The sequence below is a fragment of the Temnothorax nylanderi genome, unplaced genomic scaffold (assembly GCF_030848795.1).
Source record: "Temnothorax nylanderi isolate EJ_2023f unplaced genomic scaffold, tnyl_v1.0 TNYL_tig0250_pilon, whole genome shotgun sequence".
Taxonomy (NCBI): Eukaryota; Metazoa; Arthropoda; class Insecta; order Hymenoptera; family Formicidae; genus Temnothorax; species Temnothorax nylanderi.
The window spans coordinates 151,289-173,981 of NW_027249312.1; the positions used below are offsets into that span (position 1 = coordinate 151,289).

The window sequence follows — 22,693 nt, forward strand, 5'->3', positions numbered from 1 at the left end:
GGTTAAAAATATCGGGCCTGAATTTTTGTCTGGGTGGCCGACACCCACTCGAAGAATTAAAATAATGTCGAATAAATATTAAATAAATATTTTTTTGAATCATTATTGCAAATATAAATGAGTAATGTAAAATAAATATTAAATTAATGTCGAATAAATATTAAATAAATGTTTTTTCAAATTATTATTGCAAATAAATGAGTAATATAAAATAAATATTAAATTAATGTCGAATAAATATTATACAAATGTTTTTTTAAATTATTATTGCAAATAAATAAGTAATGTAAAATAAATATTAAATTAATATCGAATAAATGTTAAATAAACGTTTTTTTAAATCATTATTGCAAATAAATAATTAATGTAACATAAATATTAAATTAATGTCGAATAAATATTAAATAAATGTTTTTTTAAATCATTATTGCAAATAAATAATTAATATAAAATAAATATTAAATTAATGTCGAATAAATGTTAAATAAATGTTTTTTTAACTTATTATTGCAAATAACTTACTAATGTAAAACAAATATTAAATAAACGTTAAATAAACGTTTAATAAATCTTTTTTATAAATTATTACTTCAAATAAATAATCAATGTGAAATAAGTATTTAATAAACATTAAATAAATATTATTTTTACAATGAATTGTACAAGTGTATAATTAATAAAAAATAAATATTAAAAACACATTTAAAAAACATTGTCTGCTGATTGGGTATTGCAGAATGGTCAGTACTGTGCCTATTAGTTCTTACAGTACTGGCAGTACTATCATGATAGTACTCCGAATATTAATCTGATAAAGTACTGACCACTTCAATACTTTGAAGTACTAATGAGTATTATTGCTTGTAGTACTGCCAGTACTGTAAGCACTGACAGACACAGTACTGACCATTCTGCAGTATTCATAAGTATTAACATACTAATACTCTCAATACTATACGAGTACTGATTACTCAGTACTGAGTACTGATTGCTAGTACTACTTTTTCGTAAGGGAAAGCTTTATTTTGTATGCCAGGTAAGCTTTATGTATCTTTATATTTGCAACATTTACAATCGCAATTAATATTACTTATATGCAACAGGTACACTTTGCACCCGAAATGTGGGAACGCCCACGGGTTGACGGAAAAAAGAAATTGAAAAATTGCGCAATTCCAACGATATGTTTGCCGGATAAAAGTACAAACGTTGCTGAAATAGGTTCAAATGTAAGTTTTTACTGCAGTTTTATTGCAATAAAAATATATGTGTATATCTGCTTTTAAGAATTTACATGCCAATATATTTATAATTAATAATAATATAGTGTTATATATATCCATTACAGATCGACGTCAATACTGAAACAGCAAACAAATTAGAAGACAAAACAAATTATGAAGACTTCTCAGACAATGTGTTAGCAAAGGATATAGAAGAAATAGAATCAACTATATTAATATTGCTGAATCATTTACCGAATTGACCAGAAAAATCCATAATGAAGAAACAGAAAATTTAATCTCGATAGTGTCAACACCCATTTCACAAGCAGTTATACCCGTGTGCCATTAAACACAGTTGACGTTGAAAAAGTTGTGGAAGAGGCTGATAGAAAAATTTCAATATTTTTGTGCAATGGAAATTATTATAAGAAAATATCTTCCATATGTTAAAAATACGTCAACTAATTTTTTAGAATTTTATATGAAGAAAATGCAGAACATTACATGTAATAATATTAAAAATTGCCATAATTTAATGTTACGAATAAAAAAACGCTTTATTATATATAGAGTACGTATTTCTTGCAAGCGACAATATTTATCAAAAACATATAATAGCAAAACTATGGCAATGCATTCCCTTATTAAATAATATTGCTAGACGTTATATATTGTTATAAGCGAGAATAACTTTTATTTACAATACATGAATTGTGATACATTACTTATAATACAGCAATAAAGAATATTTTACAATATTTCATGTTTTTAGTTCTTTAAATAAGCGCGCGATTTCTCAACGTTTTTATTGGTAGCGCCATTGTGTGTTCGTGTTGACGTGACCCAATCAAAAGAGATACATGACTTGACCAGACTCTGTATTCAGGGACACTAGTATATGTACCGCCTTTATGCCTAGTTTACACCGATCACTTGATACGCGTATTAAATAGTAAATAACTAGTAAATTAGTTTGATTATTGGCTGATCAGCTCAAATATACTATTTGATATGCGTATCAAGAGATCGGTGTAAACTAGGTCACTGTGAAGCCCGTATCAGACTACGGAATGGGATTGAGATTGGATTGAAATTTAATCAATCAGAACAGAGAAAACTGATCTCAAGTTTAGTAAACTTTGTTTTGATTGGTCAAATTTTAATCCAATCTCAATCCCAATCCGTAGTCTGATACGGGCATGACGGAATGATCCGGACACCCGGATGGCCGCTCTCAGTTTTCTCTCTGCTTCATGATATCGCCTGACATTTGGCAAAGACAGCAAAGATGGCGGCGAATGGTGGTGTACGTCTCCTGCTCCTTGAAGTTCTGTGTACTTTTTTCTTGAGACTATGCAACGGCGCAGCGACGGACATCAAATTGGACGCCAAAGCACAGCTGTTGCACCGACTCGACAGCCTCAATCTTCTGCTCTACACGTTTTTATTGATATTAACCGTTTTAACGATATGGATGTTCAAGCATCGCCGCTTGAGGTTCCTCCATGAAACTGGTTTGGCTGTCATCTATGGTGAGAGTCGTCTGCTATCAACAATTCACGATTTTTTTCTTTTTCTTTAGTTAGTGTATGATATTTATGTACTCAAGGTAATTATGACACGTACTACGTTTACGCGAGCGTTATTTCTGTAGTAGCTTACGATAATTCCTTCGCGTAAACGGGATTTTCCTTCGCGTAAACGGGATTTTGTAGTAACTTAATAATTTACTCCGCGTAAACGAGTGAATTATCGTAAGTTACTACAGAAGTAACGCTCGCGTAAACGTAGTATCAGTTGAATCTCACTTGCCAGCATGCAAAAAGAACGTGCATTTGAGTTATGACGTCATAAGCGAGAATTATCTGAGTTTTGATGTAAATGGAAAGCAATTTATGACACGAGCAAACTGTATAAGCAAGCATCGTCAGGTAAACGTGTCACGTTCTTTCACCGAACTTTTTGTCTATTTACTTATGAAAGGACAACTTGCAAATTTTGCACATTTACTTAACTCGTGTATTACTACGTTTACGCGAGCGTTACTTTTGTAGTAACTTACGATAATTCCTTCGCGTAATCGGGATTTTTCTTCGCGTAAACAGGATTTTGTAGTAACTTACGATAATTTACTCCGAGTAAACGAGTAAATTATCGTAAATTACTACAGAAGTAACGCTTGCGTAAACGTAGTATATGTTCGTGAGATCCCTGTTCCAACTTTCAAATTTTTCTTTATTTTTATCTTTTTATATACAAATAGATTGTAGTTAATATTATAACAAACATAATATGTATAAAAAATATTGTTAATAATATATCTCATAATATGGAAGCACTTTGTGAGATTGATACTACGTTTACGCGAGTGTTACTTCTGTAGTAATTTACGATAATTTACTCGTTTACGCGGAGTAAATTATCGTAAGTTACTACAAAATCCCGTTTACGCGAAGAAAAATCCTGTTTACGCGAAGGAATTATCGTAAGTTACTACAGAAGTAACGCTCGCGTAAACGTAGTAGTAGTCATATGTGTTATTATTGTTTCTAAACATTTGAACGTTTAGAAGTTAATTTTAATTTTGGTAGCAATGAATAAAATTCACTTATTCGCATCATTTTAATTCTCAAGATTTGTCTTCAAAATAAAGATGTGTGAGTGTTATTTTATAGCTTATTCTTATTTTTGGATCTGACATGAAGTTAAATGCATCATTATTAAATGCATTTTTTGAGTATAATTTTAATTATTGCTGCCAGTAACATGTTAAGGATGATTCTGGGATAATTCTTATTTAGGATGAAATTGCTCGTTACAGGTTTGATCATAGGAGCGATAATACGTTATGGGTTCACAACAAGCAGCACTATTCTGCATATGCCAGTGGTTCCGGATAATTCCAGCAAATATAATCAGTCTGTACCACCGGATACACTGTGGTTACGTTTCCCAGAAGACAAAGGTGGCGGTATCGTAAAGAACAAAACGTTCGCGTACTCGTTTCGCGGCGAAATCTACAAGGAAGATAACGAAATTGATTTGAAGGTAAATAAGTTCTCCGTGAGATGATAAGTCACATGTACTACGTTTACGCGAGCGTTCTGTAGTAACTTACGATATATCACTCGTTTACGCGGAGTAAATTATCGCAAGTTACTACAAAATCCCGTTTACGCGAAGGAATTATCGTAAGTTACTACAAAAGTAACGCTCGCGTAAACGTAGTAATGGTTTGTCTGAAGAAAGTAGTTTGATTTTTAAACGAGCCTAGATAATTGCCACATTAAATTTAAAGTCAGTCTGCTTTTAAATCGATTAATTTAACAGTAATGATCATTGTTGCAGGCAACTTTCGATCCTGAAATATTTTTCAATATCATATTACCTCCCATTATCTTCCATGCCGGTTACAGCTTGAAGCGTGTAAGTACATTGACCTGCTTCTTTGTTGGAAAGACAATAATGAGATATACAATTTGATTCCTATATATAACTTTCTGATAAACAAATTCTTGCAGAGATACTTCTTCAGAAATCTGGGTGCGATTCTTATGTATGCTTTGATAGGAACCTCCATATCAGCTTTTGTTATTGGGTAAGCTCTTTCTTTAATATTATTTTAATGTTCTTATTTTATTATGGAGTCTTTGAGAGAAAAAGCATCAGTTTATATATCATGTCTGTTATTATTATATATTTTATATCGTTAATGATATTTTCTCTTTCTATCTTTTAAAAAGAAAGCGCCATTATCTGTTTCACACACACTTGATTAATTAATTCTCATTATTATTGCCTAAGAAAAAAAAACAGCTGTTTGCAAACTCTTAACAACAAGCAAAATATGTTTGTAAACTACTGTGTATCTTATTATGCATAGCTCGTGCTTTGATCGAGCTTATTTGCTTCTTTCCTCGCGTCTCTCGTAACTGAAAACAATTCGTGTTTTTCTTTTAATGTCTTATAAGTCTTATTTTCCTAAGTCAAACCGTCTTATCTGCGCAGAGCTCTGATGTACGGTTTTGTACAACTGATACCACATCTCTCCACGTCATTCACGTTTCTGGATACCCTGTATTTTGGCGCATTGATATCCCCTACGGATCCCCTGACAATAATATCCATCTTTAATGATCTACATGTAGACGTTAATCTGTATGCTTTGGTGTTCGGCGAGAGTGTGCTAAACGATGCGGTCGCCATTGTACTTAGTGGGTTAGTATGTAAAATGTTTCACGGAATCAAATTGCATTTTCCTTGTCTTGCAGATTCTTTGGCCGAATCGATTCTTTCTGTAAAGAAATTCTTGCGATAGAAAAATTGAGGATTCGAGATCGGCCGAAGAAGACGTGGCCGGTCGAGATAGATTCCGCGTATAAAAAGTGGATGTTACTTGGAATTGTCTAATACGTTGTAACTATAATTTAGCAATATTATATAACATAAGTGAAATACATAAGTTTTGGTATTTCAGTTCGATACAGAACTACGCGGAGCGGTACCAGTCGGGATCGGGCGGTTTCGAGACCGTGGCGTTCTTCCAGGCATTTGGAGACTTCGTTGAAATATTCAGTCTATCCCTTTTTATCGGTGCTACTATGGGTTGTATCACCGCGTTGTTGACCAAGTTCACCAGAGTGCGAGACTTTCCTCTGTTGGAGTCGGCGTTATTCGTCCTAATGTCCTACAGTACGTTTTTAATCGCCGAAGCTGCTGATCTTACAGGTAATTCGCAATGTTTGTGTATGCGTTAGAGCCCTTGGTCTCTCATTGCAATAATCGATTATGGTATTAGAAGCAAAAATAATCCAAATCTTTTTTCTAAAAAAAAAACCAGTATCTATTAACAAAAATAGTCACTGTTTAATAGCTTTTCCTAAAAATAAGTTTCTTCCATTTTTTTATTAATTTTTTTTTAGAAAAAACTAGAATCAGTGCCTTTATTAAAGAACAGAATTTAATAGAAAAAATGACAAACCTTTCACATTAATCTAATAAGTATTTTATTACAAAATTTTAGGCGTTGTTGCCGTTCTCTTCTGTGGAATATGCCAAGCTCATTACACGTACAACAATCTGAGCCCGGACTCACGTCAGCGCACGAAACAGCTGTTCGAGCTATTGAATTTCTTGGCCGAGAATTTCATATTTAGTTACATCGGTGTCTCGATGTTCACCTTTCCGAAACATCATTTCGATCCTGGCTTTATCTTCGCAGGATTTGTATCCTTACATGACGTGTATATTTGCGGAACGTACATACTGAACGCTCCTTTTCCCGCAGATTGAAAGATTCTATGTGAGAATCGTTTCAGTTTAATGCGATATATAAAATAGATATTGATTAAATTCTTTTCGATTAATTTAATTAGTAAAATATGGTATCCTTAACACACTGTCCACAGTTGTGCGCGTTACTGGGTCGCGCGGCTAACGTTTATCCGTTGTCTTTTATATTAAATCTGGCGCGAAAGCCAAAGATATCATTGAACTATCAGCACATGCTGTTCTTCGCAGGATTGCGCGGTGCCATGAGCTTTGCTCTTGCCATCAGGAACACCGTATCGGACGCCAGGCAAGCTATGCTGACCACGACTAGCTTGATTGTTATATTGACAGTTATTTTTCAAGGTGGCGCAACAACACAGTTTTTAAGCTGGTTTAATATTCCGTGAGTAAAACATTTAAATGTAACCCAACATCTCTCAATTTGTGTTTCTCTACTTTTATTAATGTAAAAATTATACGAAAAAAAACAGTTTTTTTTATATTAACTTCTTGATCCTTGTTTCCATTTGATTGATTACGAATACAATTGTTTGCGGTTTTTATTGCGCCACTTAAACTATTTTTTCGTTTCTAGAGTCGGAGTAGATGAGGAAATAGAAGGACTTTCTCATAATGGAACGCGCAGTGTAAGTATGATAATTTGTATGTTTAATTGTGTTCTCTATGCTATCTAGAAGAATTAGTATCACATAATGCAAAGAATAGAGAGCTACATTGTTTAGGTTGTTTGCACACACACACACACACACACACACACACACACACACACACACACACACACACACACACACATTAACATATTTATGCGTTTTGTATAATTTTGACACTGTACATGGCTAAGTGTGATCGGTAGTTAGATTTATCGATTATCTCGATCCAGCGAAATTTTGCATGTGTAAAGCAATGTTCTTATACTTTGTAGGATTATAGATGAGAGTATTTGCTTTAAAAAGACATGAAAGCGAAGACATTTCTGCATGCAAGCTTTACTGGTTCGTCATTTCGTATAACGATTTCTTTTTACGGTGTCGCTTTTATCCAGGTGTACAATTCATTGGATACTGTCGGGGTGCGTACCGATCAGCCGAATCTCCTCGTTAATTGTAAAATTAGAGCTTGGAGAGTTTTATTTTGCCACGTTCCCATTGATTTTCTTTTCTTTTAGTGTCGGAAAAGTAGTATCAGAGTATCACAGATTCAGAAAGACAATGCTATATCAGTTGTATCAAGACCGGTACAATGTCAGTGAGCTCAATTTTCCGATGGTATATAGCTACGGCTGTATGAAAATGTTTTCTCTCTGGTAGTTAAAAGTATACACTTCATATTATGTGAAATGTTTTGCGAATTTTCGAATCACGAGTATCACTCGTACGAAATTGCTCTACCGAAATTATGTTTGATCCCCGCATTCCTGAACTGGCATGCATGTTTATTACCTTGTAACATTCGACAGTGAATTATAAATATTCGCGGTTAAGAGAACGCGTGCACGAGTGCTGCGATTTACAAGACAATTAATTTATCAATGTTAATAGTCTGGCGGCGAGGGTGGCTACGGTGATCTGGACATGCGTAGGGGAAGAAGTCCGCCGGTATGTTATCACAATTAAAGATTGACTTGACGCACCGTCTTCCTGTTTAACAAATTGAGAGTTTAGACAACTTGATTTTTTTTATTTTTTATTTTGATGACTCAGATCGATTTATTCTTCACACACAAACAATGAGACATTAATATACATATGTATATGAATATATAGCTCACGCAGCATGATTATACCATACAATTCTTATAAAAGTAGCTGCATGCACCAAGTGTCGCTTAATATCTGTATTGAAATAAAAGTGATTTTTTTTCCTTGTTATTGTTGTAGCATGTGAATGCAGATTTTTTTATATGATTTATATGATTTCTCTGTCCATATGCAAGTTGTAGATTTATTTCATTAAGGCTTTTAATTGAATTTGACTGCACTGTGCTTCTGGTTATTTTTTTTTAGTATGGTTTTTGTTATCCATTCTGTATGTTGAAGAATAGTTGGAGAACACTGAGATACTTACATTTATTAACAGTACTTACACACACAGACATGTTTAATACGGAACACCAGAATCACGATCAATAAGTAAGCATGTATTTTTTATAACTAATAATGAAAATAACTCCGAACATCTAAAAAGGGCTGTCATTAATATATTGCTGTTAACGTTGTTATATACTTTTCTGCTTAAAGGGGAGAATTAAAAATAATATACACCTATTTGAATCGTATTTTAATGTGTTAATAAATATATGTTTATGACTAATAGAGGGGGGAGAGGGGCCTACTTTTGTTTAAAGATTAAAGATGGAAAGCTCGCGGAATCATACAGGATGGATAACTGATGCTTTGTTCACATTTTACAGTATAATTCTATGCAGGACGGATCGTTGCCAGGCGGCGGCAGTGGCAGCGGTGGCATCGGTGGCACAAAGCCTAACGAGAAGGCGTTGCTCGCCAGAATTTGGGGCGATTTCGATACCAAATATATGAAGCCCTTATTAACGCACTCCAGGCCTACGTTATTGGAAACGTTGCCGGTCTGTTGTAGTCCGCTAGCGAGAATCCTCACGACCACGCAACAGATGACGCAGGTACAGTGTCTAAATTCATTGTACACTGAAAAGCTCATTTTAAACCAGCTATAATATTTTATATAACGTCTGTTATATTATATTATATATTGTTTGAATATGATAGAATATAATTATGAATTTAAATAATTTTGTAATATTTTTAATGACATTACATTGCGACAGGATGAGGTTGCAAGAAAAGTTGATTCGGATTCGGACTTCTGCTTGGAAGATCGCGAGATGGAGCGACGCAGGACCAGTGTTCAGCCGGTGAGTTTCCATCAGCCTAATCTCAATTACACTGTTAACCCGTGCTATCAGCCTAACAACAGCACCACAGACGTCAGCACTAATCCGGACGAGCCCTATGTAATTCTCAATTTACACAGAAGGTAGAACTAACAGCAATCCTAACATCACCACCTTTTGTGTATCTAAATCTTTTTAGGCAGAAAAAAGGGAAAGAGGGAGATTGGAAGTATCGAATATGCATATTTCGTACGCGTTAAACGTGGAATTATAATTTATTTAATTAACTCTTACGTAACTTATATGCATTCGCATTCGTTTATTATAGTCATATCTGATTTCGCCAAAGATTTCACGTCTTTTACACGAAGGTGATTGGCATATCTGTGACGATTGAATTTTATATTTCGTTTCTTTTTTAAATTCTTACTCTGATTGTGAGTGTAAACAACAATAGCCTGCGGCTACGTGTGTGTACACTACATTTCTACGCATGTTCTCTATGCTGTATATATGAGCAATACAGACAATACGTAGAGGAGATGTAATCGCGTGAACGTCACTTCATATTTGACATAATATAATCGCCTCTTCTTTCTTTCGTTCTTCTACATAAAACACGAGCTTGAATGTCTATATTGCACGTAAAATTAATTTTATCTGGACGATGTAATTTCTCTTCTTTTCGATTTCCAAGTTGATCTCTCGAGTGAAATGGCAACAGCGACAGGAGGTCGCAAAGGTTTTTTAATCGAGAATTCGAGTGCAATAGCAGCATATTTCGAAAAACGGTATTTTTAGGGGGCGGGGGGGAATGAGTTTAAAAGTTTGAAATCTAATTTCAAAAGATGGAGAAAAATCAGGTCTACAAACAAATAATTTAGTGTATAATATAGTAATTGTAATGATGACTTGTCACCAATTAAATAGTAAAGTCTTAAGCTTTATACTGCTATCGCACTCAGTGTCTCAATTTCAAAAACGACAATGGCAACTGTAAATACATCGTGACTTTTTAACAAACCTGCTTCCTTAAGAATAAGGGGAAATGTACGTATGCTGTTTGTTAATGCAAACCGCTTTTTTTCTGCTCTGCCCAATCTTATACTAATATAGTGCATAAATTGACAAACGGTAAGATGTTAACGAGCCAATCGCCGTTGTGTGCGAATGACTCCTCGTAACTGTGTATTCTTTTCTGTCGAGGTGATTTTATAACTGTAAAGCAGATAATTATTCTAGTCAATGATTGCCTACGATAGACACATAACGAGAACTAATGAATGGACAATAGCGTGTGATATTTCGTATTGCATAATGGTGGAATAAATTTTCTATTTATAAACTCGAAAATTATGTTTAATGTACAGAGGACAAACTTCTCTTCGGCCTATTTTTGCGCTTGTGTCTTGTCTTTCTTCTCTTCAGGGAAAAAAAATCACAGTCAGATATTTGCAGAGCGCACGTTTGACCGTATCTTTTTTTTTCATCGGTTTTTCTAGAGAGAAAGAAATGATGACAGTGATGATGATGATGATTCCGATTCCGATGACGAAGACCTCAGAATCATCGGAATGGAGGGATTCATTCCGTTACGAACGTTGTAGCCGGGAAAACGATCGACAAACTATCCATGTGTACCTAAGATCGGTGCAGCAAAAGACAGATTCTTCTCTTTAAACAATTACGAGTAGGTCATATCGCGCGGTGATTTTTCTGAAAGTATTAACATGTACCACTAGCGTTAATGTAGGGAGTGGAGATCGTGATATGCCGCTTTGTTATTTTTTTCGAGTTGTAAACATTTTATCTATACATAAAGAGTGTTAGAAGAAGAGGAAATTCGGGACTTGGTGAGTACGTAATACTTGAACTGAATAAAAAACGTTTTTTTTATCTCAACAGAACATTTCTCGGAATTTAGTTTTAACGTGCGAATATCGTGAGCAAACATTCCCGAATTCTTCCTTTTCTGAACACTGGAACATTTGCCAAACTTTTCGCGACGTTCAAATCATCGAGCATTAAACATAATTTTCTGTGTCCATTAATTCTAATTACGCGACAATTGATTGCGATTGGCAATGTAAAAACAGAAAAGACATTGAGGCTCTGTTGCTGCTGTGATCTTTTAATCCTGCCTCCGCGAAACTTGTTCACGCTCGGTGAAAAGTTACTATTTATTTGTAAGCTGACACAAGTGAAAAAGAAGTATTCACACGTCTCGTATTTTCTGGAATGACTTTGCGCGAAAATGTAATATTCTTAACAGGATAGATAGTTTTCGTTTGTAATAGCGTAACATTAATCTTATTCTTTGCGTAAGACCGTCAAAAGAATGGGGCGTGCGGATACTTTTTTCGTCCCCTGTAATCTACGAACATTTTTTTGCATGCAGTCAACTTTTTAATGCGGAAAGATCTCTGGGATTAATCATCTCGTAATGATCGCGCTGCCGACATACTTATCCGTCTAATATCTGCATGCCGCAATGTACTACTTCAAACGTACCTCTCTACTTACTTTACATTGTTTTTCTGTTTTTAGTTGTATATTTTTATATTATTTATTCACAGACGAGCGTCAGGAGCTCTGCACGTAGATCGCAGTTGTGAACATGATATTTTTGGCGTCTTAAGATTTATTTTATCGACCCGATATTATATATAATTTCGTAATTGTTGTCGGTGATCTGTCCACGAATATACGTTTAAGTCTCGAATTGTTAAGCGTTAGCTAAGTGTAAGATATATTTCCTGAATCGTTACTAATTTTAGAAATTAACGTTATCGAGGAGTTTTTATCGGACACTTAATTCCTTTAAGTCTCATTAAGATATCTCTCTGGCGGTATATTACAGGCTTATACACTTATGTCCGTATCAACATAACTGCTATTATGATTTGATAACAAAGTCAATATTGCAGACACAACATAGTTTCTAGGCATGATACTTTAGGCAACGAAACCATGATCTTTGTTTGGTTTTATTGTTGTCATTTTTTTTTTAAATAAAAATATACAATATTATATTATACAGCAGATTATAAAAAATAGTAAATTCCAAGTAAATTACATATATACAAAATAGGAAATCGACGAAATTGGAGTATAATGTGCTTTCTGCTGACAAATTAGCGTGTACCTCGCAGATTTTTGTAAACAGAGTTAGAGAAGTTTTATTTTCTAGCCTCGCGAGTTAGATTCACTTTGAAGTCGAGTTTCGATTCAAAGTTTAGATTTCAGGTCTATCTCGATGACATAATCAACCGGACCGGTTTTTGTAAATAACGTTACAATCTCAGTATGTGTACGCGATACGTAAAAATTCTCTGACGCGCCGATTGAATAATCGATTAACGTCAAACGGCATACATGTAAGAGGATATATGGTTCTGAAGTCGATCCTTGATGTGTGTTTAATACTTTGTGGGACAGTTGGGGACCGTGATGATGATGGGAGAAGTTAGTCCGGGACCACTACCGCTGCACACACGAGTCGCCCTGCCAGGTCTGGTCGGTAGACACTTGTAAAATCTTCCTATATAGCCGATTGACCGTTTCGTTTTCACCTCGCTCGCTCACCCTCGATTCCTGTCCGGTTGTTAGTTCAAAATCGGTCGCATAGTGATTTTAGATTGTACATATCTATCGTTTATCACCATTGTAAATCAATAATATTCTAAATTATTTCAGAAATTTTTCACGTAGTCAACGGATTATCAAAGACCGTATTAATTGCAAAAATCAGGATCAATTGATAATATCTGATATCATAACGTGCTGCCGATTTTGATGACGAGTCTTTCTAAGCGATTGTACATCGCAACCGACGCCGGAAACTCGCGACATGGTACTCTAAGAATCTCAATCTTGTTGATTGTTGTAGGGTTTTTGAGAAACCGGTGCTTCCTATGCAATTTTTAATAGAATAAAACAGAGAAAACACGAAGAATACATTTAGTCGGGACAGATTTACACATTCATCGGTTTCGCTAGGTTTGTAGGTAGATTAATTTTGACAGTCATGCCATGTGTCGATTACTTCTTTGCGAGCTTTATATATATATACATATATATAATTATAGTATTCTCAATGTGATGAAAGTCATGATATGTACAGAGTGAGTCGCACGATCTGTTACACCTTGATATCTTATTATATTATAATAGTGATTATTGTTATATAATTATTCGAAACATCTGCCAGATTCTTAGCGGTGGCTTAATGGAAAAATGCATCATTTACTCGCCAATTGTATGATTACATTTAAAAAATATATATATATCTTTGTTTTTTTTATGTAATATAGTATCTAATATGTAAATAATATATTTTTTTACCATTAAACGCCACCATTAAAAATTTGTTAGAAATTTAGAGTAGTGAGATATTAACTTGTTACAGATTGTGTGCTACTTACATATAGTAATTACGAAAATTGTATCTAATATGTTGGTGAAATAATGATTATTAGCACAAGAATCGATATTTATTTAATCGAGATGCGTATGATGAAACCAAATCAGTTTAGAATTAGTCAGAGGCACGCAGTAAGATTTATATATCGACTTGGCATCTGGGACAGATTAATATAGATTGATTTATGTATCGCGTCGCGCGAATCTATTGTATTTGAAGGTATCCCGCCTTTGATTTGACGGCGCATAAAGCCGTACTGCGTAATCGAATCTTTCTCGTGAAATTACTTAATTTAGATATTTACAGCAGTCGGCGAATTGACTTTGCCGTTATGTACAAAACTTAGCTACTACTTACACGGAGTGCGGGGCACTCCGTCTTACTGTTTACATTGTAACAGTTGTAAGACTCCTGTTGCCTCGCTGCAATCATATGAAATTGTCACGCCAAAGGCGAGAAATCGTATGAATTCCTTCATCACCGAAAACTGTTGTCTGCTTCAGAAATTCATATACGATTTTTCGTTTTTAATAATTTCCATAATTTTTAAATGTTACAATATATAAAAATTACGTATTACAATACCTATGTAATTGTCATGATTTCTTAATATAGTAGCAACAGAAGGCGACCGCAAGCTTTATTTACGTAAATCTTACATGTAAAATTACAACGCGACAACGTACAAGACGGATTTAAGAGGATTTTTCAATTTTTGACTTGTACTTTCGAGGAGGGAATATATTTATCGGCTTTCGCGCGCTGGTATTGTTACGCGAATTCTCCGGTCGTGGTAGAAGTAAAGTTAAATCTGCGCTCCTCCCCAAAAAACTTGTACCAGTTATAAGTTATAATTCTTAAGTAAGAATACGAATATGGCGCGAGGATGCGAGAGGACTTTTAATTTAGTCGTTGGCTGTGAAGATTTAATAAAACTGTTTGCAGACGTAGGGTGTAGATATTAGGAGGGTGAATCCTTAGTTCGGGAGGATATTTAAATAGCATTGTATTTATCAAACGTGTGCTAATTCGCGAGTTAATTCCTCGAAATAGGCATGGTATTCGCGAAGAGAACTGTTCTAAGACAAGAGTTGTAATGATCTTGCGTTATAGCGAGCGAAATTGCAATGTAAGAACGAACGTATTGTACTCCTCTGTATAGATATTCGTGTTCGTGAATCCGATGTGTAATGTGTAATCGTAACGTATACATGCAATGAGTATAACAACGTTGTGATACCATGTACCACACTTTGCAATGTTTAATAAAGTATTTGTAAAAATATATGCAACGTCTTCAACATTATTTTAGGAAGTCTGAGAACTTATTTAAGAAGAGTAAGGATTTATTGGTCACCCAGGAAAGTTCTCAGAATTGTATATTACAGAGTAAGTCTTGTTAAAGTCCTTTGCACATATATATCGTGTAGCTCTTCAAGTCTCACACGACTTGTACTAATCTTAACGTACAAAGTACAAAAATATTAAATCAAGCAGAAGACGCTCTAATTTGTTAAATCCAGGTAAATTGCATGTTGCATCAATGCAATGCAGAGACCATGTGACACTTATGAAATAATCTACAATTGAATGACATCATTGCTTCAGTCTAATAAAAGTTCTCTTTCAGCTTTTCACGATAATACAGTAAATTGTACATCGGCAGATCTGGATGGCATCAATTTCAGCAGCTACTCCAGTTACTTAACTCCAGCTAAACTTCCTTTTGGGTAACTGTTTAAATAACAGGATAACTAGTTATTCTGTGGCCACGAGAAGATTGTTTTTGTCCACATTGTCCACTCATTCGAAAAACAAGCAATGCCAATATATTAATATTTACAGACTTAAGGCTACTGCATGAGCTCTTGCCACGGTCATGTGAGATCGTGACGTCAGAGGCGAGAAATGACACGCTGAGAATTCTTGCGTGACATTTCTAAATAGAAAGATATTTGGATAAAATAACACTTCAGATCATTTCAGCATACTTCAAAAATACTCCGAGGTCTATCCCTTTCCCTTGACAGTTAATAAACAGCCGTAAAATGAATGTAATACGAAGTCTAGTCATGTAGACTTATGCGCAAGGTCACGACTAAACTTTGTATTACATTGATTTTACGGCTGTTTATTAACTGTCAAGGGAAAGGGATAGACCTCGGGAGTATTTTTGAAGTGTGCTGAAATAATTTAAAGTGTTATTTTATGCAAATATTTTTTTATTTGGAAATGGCACGCAAGAATTCTCAGCGTGTCAATTCTCGCCTCTAACGTCACGATCTAACATGGTCGCGGCGAGTACCCAGGAGCCTTAATACACACGTTGATTACCAACTCAGACGAGATGCTTCGGGAATTGCGCACAATGTCGGTAAGTTTAATCTAATAAATCGTGTTGCATATTAGGAAAGGTGATTCTTTGATATTTTCACATAAAGAATCATATTTCTCGAAAAGCACGCAGACAATAAGGGAAATTAGGTACTATTATCTTCTTTACTTGTGTTTTTTTAATGAGGAAATAATCTTCCTCTTTGTCCGACTGGATATTTTGTGTTAAAAATAATTTTATCTTGCCGTACGTGAAATCCTTGTGTAGAATTTTGTAAGAAATGATTTCATATCTTCGTATTTTCATGTCTTAGGAAAGAAGTTATTTCGAGTACTTGCTTCACAACAATATAATATAAAAGTATCATCGGATAAGCAATGCGATTATTTCGGGAATAAATAAGAAACGACGTTGTATCTGATGATCATTATCCATCTATAATAAAGATGGAATATTGAAAACGTATATCTATAAACCAAATAGCTTTAAGTGGGAAAACAGTTTATATTATTGAATCTATGTCCTCTGTATTCGCATCACTTTGCCGCTCAACTTTACCTTCAGATCCAATGTCAAATAACAAACGAAACAATCGCGGTTCGCTAGTGTGTAATTTTAATTAACTCTTAGTGTTGTACTTTTTACAAAAAGTCTAAAGTCTATTTCTCTTGCTCTTCTAATTTTTATTCATTTATCTATCTAGGTTGCAAATGGAACAGGAAGTAAACATCTCAATGTCCGCCTCAACGATTATCGACGCGTGTAAGGGTAAAGGACTGAATGGGGTGCCGAAATGTTCGTTAGTAAGCGATTGTTCAACGCCGGATCTGTCCGATCAACAATTAACGAAGGAACAATTGTCGCCGCTGACAGAAAGTTATTCCATAGAGAGCAAAGAGGAAGCATTCCATCCGAAACTGCAGGAGATTTGTCTTAAAAATCCCATTGTTATAATACGTGACCTCACAAATGTGCTCGAACTTGATTTGAGTCTTTTTTCGACTAATACTCTGGTCGAGAAAAATCCAAATCTGAGTATCGAGATACGCAAACAAATTAAGTACACATCTGATGAGAATTGGGACAAGAAGCAGAACAAGAAGGTGTGGGAGTGCGTCAGTGATATTAGTTATTCAACGATTAGCCATTATGCGAAATATCAAACCAAGAATTTTGAAAACCAGAACAATCAAGAAAACATATGTGGCAACGTACTTACTTCTAACAGTCCCGGTCAAGTGACCAAGTACAAAAAGAAGATAGTAAAATTCGCTACCAATGTGGATTTATCAGACGTGCAATTGTGGAAACCGCAATTGGAAGAATTAACGAAGTTGCCGCCCTTTCTCAGAGTGCAATGTACAGATAATATGCTCAGCTACGTGGGCTATAATCTCTTCGGGATGAACACCATACAGTTATACTTGAAGGTACAATTCAAAATTGATATGATATAATTGGAACGAGGATGTATCCAGGATATTTTTGAAAACTGTTGCGATTCAATTTATATAATTGTCTTTTAGGTACCCGGTTGTAAAACTGCCGGTCATCAAGAGAATAATAATTTCTGCTCCGTCAACATTAATATCGGACCGGGCGACTGCGAATGGTTCGCAGTACCGTACGAGTATTGGGGCGTAATACATTCGCTCTGTAAACAAGACGACATCGATTACGCGCGTGGAAGTTGGTGGCCGCCGGATCTGGACGTTTTGCGCAAAAAGAATGTCCCGGTTTACAGATTCCATCAGAAACCGGGCGAACTCGTGTGGGTGAACGTCGGTTGCGTGCATTGGGTGTACGCAATCGGCAGGTGCAATAACATCGCGTGGAATGTTGGTCCATTCACTGCCAGACAATATCAGCTGGCGATGGAACGTTACGAATGGAACAAGTTGTATCAATACCACTCGATTGTGCCGATGGTACGTCTTTCATGGAGGCTGGCACGCTACGCTAAAGTGTCGGATCCGCAACTGTTCCAGCTGATCAAGAATTGCCTGCTGCAAACGATGAAACAGAATTGCTTGACATTGGAGTTTATGGAACATAAGGGAGTGGAAGTGAAATACGACTGCAAGATTGATCACATGACTTATTGCAAAGATTGCAATGTACGTTTTCCGTTTTCAATATATTATGAAATATATTATATTACATTATATATATATATATATATATATATATATATATATATATATATAATATACATATCTAAGTTATTTTGTATTAAAAGCAAATTTTTTTCAATTCTTTGTAGGTTGAGATATTCAATATATATATCTGCAAGAAGGAGAGGAAGAACAAGGAAGAGGAATATTATTGCATACATTGCGTGTTTAAGTATTCTTCTTCGTTGAAGGAATTCTTCTGCCTTGCAAAATATCATATGAAAAACTTAACGAGCATTTACGATGAATTCACATGTCAATAATTACACTACCATCACCACTTCCATATGATCATCATCGGTATTGTCATTGACATCGCACACAGACACAATCAGCCAATCTTACTGGTATAATATAGATACATGGACTTCCTGGACGTGCCACAGCAGTAGCAAGTGTTTTTTCTTTATGTCGAACATAGACATTCTTCTTTTTCACGCTTAAGTCTAAACTCGAGAATTGTTGAATGTCCGTATTGTGAACTCGGAACCAAGTAAAGTTCCTATTATGAACACTAAAATACTGTGCGCCTTGTTTCACTTTGTAATTATTGTGTAACAAATGTGAATGGCACAAAAATACAAGAAATACGGTCCACTCTACAAATATATCTGTTTCACAATATGGATGAAGTAATATACATAGGAAGCTTTCCAGCAAGCGACACAAGTCGACATAAACATCGTTCTATCTTTCTTTTTTGGCAATGAGTAACAAAGACAAAACGACACTTGTGTGGACTTGTGTCGCTTGCTGGAAAGCTCCCATAGTAGGAATTCACTACACGGATAGTCTGGGCTATACTGGTAACACTGTCATTTACGAAAAAATTGAGATAAAGGAGAACTTTGACTTCTACTTAAAGATATGAAAAGTTGTATGAAGAATCACATGTCGTCAATTAATTTGCTAAGAAAACATGCATGAATGCAAACTTGCAATACAAATATGCAAAACTACTCGAAATTGTTCACATATTTTTGTATGTAAATCAACAGTAAGATTCAGAAAAAGACTTTAAGGCTTCGTAAAAATGTCGAATAATCTCTATTCACATAATGTTGCATGTTATACTTGAGGAAACTCATGATCTCTTGTCTGAAATTTAAGCATAGATTTTGACAGAAGTTCAATTTCCAACTTAACTAGTGGTTACCATTTTACATAAATTGTTTATTAAAATCGATATGGAGACAATATGGAGACAAAACCAAAAATGAAATAAAGTATAACAAAACAAATTTTTATCAGGGTTCTTTATAGATCAATAATAATTTTAAGCGCAATTATTCGCGATATTAGGATAAATGAATTATCCTATTATTCCGTCGTTATCTTATAAAGCTTTGCATAAATGTTTGTTAACATTTGTCGATAATATCTTACTGAACAATACAATCTCACTGAATTATTTGACTATTCACGATTTCTCTCATATTATCCGTAACGTGGAACATTGGCCCATGCCCAGGTATTATAAAATCTGCGAGATTTATTATACGAGAACGCGTAATAGATTGAGTTTTTAATAATTCCGGTATGCCTAGCGACTTCCAGATAGTCGGTTCCAGAATATCTTCCTCTTTCTCAAACAAGTCTCCTGTAAAAGCGTGAAATCAGAACATTCGCTGTAATATAGGTACATAATTATAAATTGGGAAAAAAAGAAAAAAAAAACTTTATGACTAGTGTATTTGGACTTTGCTTAAAATACGTCAACGATTTCTGAAATTTAGACATATACCTGTAATAGCGAGAAGCTTTATTTCTCCATCTTTTATCATCTCCACCAGGACAGTGATGTCCTCCGCCGTGTGTCCTGGAGTAGCTGTAACTTTTACACCCGGACAGAGCTCGTAATCCTCTGAAGAAATATAACTTTCTCAACAGCGATCGTATTTCTGTTAATCTCATGATATCTCAATAAACCCACCGTTCGAAATCTGTGGGTTCTTGTAAAATATATCATAGCGCTGAACAGTTAAACCCACAATGTGTATTGCGTTTAGGAACAGATTGTTGTTCCCTATATGGTCGGAATGGCTGTGAGTGCAAACGACATAATCAATGTCCTTTGGCTCGATATTATGCTGTGCGAGCGCTAGTGAAAAAGACAAAAATTCATTATGTATTATGCGTAATTGATTATGAACATTAAATATTGTTCACAGAAGTCTCAGGAATTGTAAGATATAAAAAAAGATAAATAAAAATAAATGCATTTTCCAGCACTAACCCGAGAATAGTCACTTGATTTATTTTACGTAAATGATCACCTGGAGTGATTTTTAAATACAATCAAAAGTTACTGTTATTAATTACATACTAGATATTATTCATTAGTCTATAATTTATTAACATTTGGGAGCATCATGTGTATAAATTTATTCAATATTTTCTGAAAATAGTAACGTGTTGATTGTGGGTTTTCGATGGAATTGTATATTAAAGGTTCGTAAAGAATAGTTATTAGAAAAAAAAAAGGAAATATATACCTATTATATAATATCCATTTTATAGGAATTTAAAACAAGGCTAAGTTAAATAAAGTCATTTATATGATAGTTTAATATAAAATAGGAAAAATAAGAATTGAATAAAAACATATGTGTAAATGCTTAAAAAATAACAAGTAAATAATAAAATAATTGCTATAAATTTTTCTATTATAAAATGTGTCTTGTTAATAACAAAAATAATATTTTTGTATATTCTGGAAGAGTAAATACAATGTCATATAAGTGTCTAAAAGACATCTTAAAGACGTCTTTACAATTATTACGTTTACGCGAGCGTTACTTCTGTAGTAACTTACGATATATCACTCGTTTACGCGGAGTAAATTATCGTAAGTTACTACAAAATCCCGTTTACGCGAAGGAAAATCCCGTTTACGCGAAGGAATTATCGTAAGTTACTACAGAAGTAACGCTCGCGTAAACGTAGTAAATGTATTTTAGATATGCGTGCTATATCTGGGATATTATTTCGAATTTAATAGCTGACCATACTTTATCAATTGTTCTAGCGTAAACGATCACCTGGGGTGATTTCTACACCTCAGAAAGTTTCATTTGATTGGTATTATAAATGTACAAGTCATAAACTCTTTTTATTATGCAGCCTGAGTCCCGGATCGAATCTTCATTGAGTAATTGATCTTCAATGAAATTAAAGGAAGGTATGTATTCTATCAGTAAAGAAAATTACTGTGACGTTCATTTTTACAACGCAGGGGTGTAAAAATCACCCCCAGGTGACTATTCGTGAATAGTTAATTAGGCATATAGAATCAAGTTTTACTTTGTTTTTCTAATAAAAAAAAAAAAAAAAAAAAATAAGCGGCAGGAGTTTTAAGAAATTCCACATCCAGTTGAATTTATAGTTCTATAAAGTATTATATATATTAATTATACTGATTATATATAATTATTAATATTTAATAACGTATTAATAATACATTGGTATAATTAATTATATAATTAAACAAAATAGCAAGCAATAATAAATTACATTCCAGACAGCACACATGTCCAAAATCAAGACGTCATTAAGACGCCTTTTAGACGTCAAAGCATAAAACGTCTTAAAAATGTCTTTAAAACGTCTTGTGTCCTGATTTTGGACATAGTGCTGTTACCACGTTTACGCGAGCGTTACTTCTGTAGTAACTTACGATAATTCCTTCGCGTAAACGGGATTTTCCTTCGCGTAAACGGGCTTTTGTAGGAAGAAATTATCGTAAGTTACTACAAAAGTAACGCTCGCGTAAACGTAGTAATTAATTATTAAGATTATTATTTCGATGTCAATTGCATAAATTAAAATGTTTTTTAATATATATCAATGAACATATGTATATATAGTAATAAGGAACGTTGTAAAATCTCAGTGCATTCTATTTATTAGCACCTTCTATTAATTTGTTGCTATCCCAGGCGGTCATAGTGTCGACAATGATCAGTTTTGGACCCTTTATTAAAGTGCAACTGCAATCCGCGTGCATATTCCCGTCGTCCAATTTCCGAGAGAATCCGTCGAACAGGACAATGACTTCACACATTTTCGTGGATAATTGTTCGCCGCGAGCCTTATAGAGAGAAAAATGAAAGGGGAAAAAGAGTCACTCACAGACGATTATATCCATAAACTATAGACACGGGTTGCAACATGGTTATGTGACGACCTAACCTTAAAAAGTCTCAGGCTTAACAGCTCGTCGCCCTTTCGTAATGTCGATTATAACGATTTTCATCATCGTATTCTGGTTTTACGCAGCGAAATAAGCGCGTGGACAAATTCAACTTCGGCAAAACTGACGAGGAAATCAGTATCCCGCAATTTAACGCATTGTTGATTTGTTGACAGTCGGCG

The 22,693-nt window shown here is 34.5% G+C and overlaps 3 protein-coding genes across 10 annotated transcripts; 2 read left to right on the plus strand and 1 right to left on the minus strand.

The window, feature by feature from the left end:
- Positions 1 to 2,483: 2,483 nt before the first annotated feature.
- Nhe3 (Na[+]/H[+] hydrogen exchanger 3) lies at positions 2,484 to 15,095 on the plus strand. 8 transcript variants are annotated; one of them, XM_071718411.1, is made up of 13 exons: positions 2,484 to 2,758; positions 4,048 to 4,274; positions 4,575 to 4,652; positions 4,748 to 4,824; positions 5,235 to 5,444; positions 5,704 to 5,954; positions 6,250 to 6,452; positions 6,635 to 6,900; positions 7,093 to 7,144; positions 8,057 to 8,113; positions 8,929 to 9,156; positions 9,322 to 9,530; positions 12,826 to 15,095. In XM_071718411.1, exons 1-13 carry the CDS (start codon positions 2,515 to 2,517, stop codon positions 12,836 to 12,838), a joined length of 2,115 nt encoding a protein of 704 aa, XP_071574512.1. In that variant the 5' UTR covers positions 2,484 to 2,514; the 3' UTR covers positions 12,839 to 15,095. The 8 variants fall into 8 exon arrangements, with proteins under 8 accessions (XP_071574512.1, XP_071574514.1, XP_071574520.1 ...); XM_071718413.1 differs by having other exon boundaries at positions 9,322 to 9,408; positions 10,890 to 15,095; XM_071718419.1 differs by having other exon boundaries at positions 9,322 to 9,408; positions 11,964 to 15,095.
- Positions 15,096 to 15,249: 154 nt separating this feature from the next.
- LOC139779916 (lysine-specific demethylase 6A-like) lies at positions 15,250 to 20,554 on the plus strand. Its single transcript, XM_071718422.1, has 3 exons — positions 15,250 to 17,575; positions 17,672 to 18,262; positions 18,409 to 20,554. Exons 1-3 carry the CDS (start codon positions 16,856 to 16,858, stop codon positions 18,580 to 18,582), a joined length of 1,485 nt encoding a protein of 494 aa, XP_071574523.1. The 5' UTR covers positions 15,250 to 16,855; the 3' UTR covers positions 18,583 to 20,554.
- LOC139779922 (metallo-beta-lactamase domain-containing protein 1) lies at positions 19,559 to 22,693 on the minus strand. The gene is made up of 4 exons (XM_071718446.1): positions 22,232 to 22,693; positions 20,253 to 20,420; positions 20,064 to 20,183; positions 19,559 to 19,919 (listed from the first exon to the last, which is right to left on the minus strand). The coding sequence occupies exons 1-4, from the start codon at positions 22,380 to 22,382 to the stop codon at positions 19,720 to 19,722; spliced, it is 639 nt and encodes a 212-aa protein (XP_071574547.1). The 5' UTR covers positions 22,383 to 22,693; the 3' UTR covers positions 19,559 to 19,719.

Coding starts and splice junctions, on each gene's coding strand:
- LOC139779922 (XM_071718446.1), bottom strand. CDS start 22,382: ATGTGTGAAGTCATTGTCCTGTTCGACGGATTCTCTCGGAAATTGGAC. Junction 20,421..22,231: donor TAGCAACAAATTAATAGAAG/GTGCTAATAAAT, acceptor CTTTTTCACTAG/CGCTCGCACAGCATAATATC. Junction 19,920..20,063: donor AAAGCTTCTCGCTATTACAG/GTATATGTCTAA, acceptor ACGCTTTTACAG/GAGACTTGTTTGAGAAAGAG.
- Nhe3 (XM_071718411.1), top strand. CDS start 2,515: ATGGCGGCGAATGGTGGTGTACGTCTCCTGCTCCTTGAAGTTCTGTGT. Junction 2,759..4,047: donor TGGTTTGGCTGTCATCTATG/GTGAGAGTCGTC, acceptor TGCTCGTTACAG/GTTTGATCATAGGAGCGATA. Junction 9,157..9,321: donor CCACGCAACAGATGACGCAG/GTACAGTGTCTA, acceptor ACATTGCGACAG/GATGAGGTTGCAAGAAAAGT.
- LOC139779916 (XM_071718422.1), top strand. CDS start 16,856: ATGGAACAGGAAGTAAACATCTCAATGTCCGCCTCAACGATTATCGAC. Junction 17,576..17,671: donor CCATACAGTTATACTTGAAG/GTACAATTCAAA, acceptor ATTGTCTTTTAG/GTACCCGGTTGTAAAACTGC. Junction 18,263..18,408: donor CTTATTGCAAAGATTGCAAT/GTACGTTTTCCG, acceptor AATTCTTTGTAG/GTTGAGATATTCAATATATA.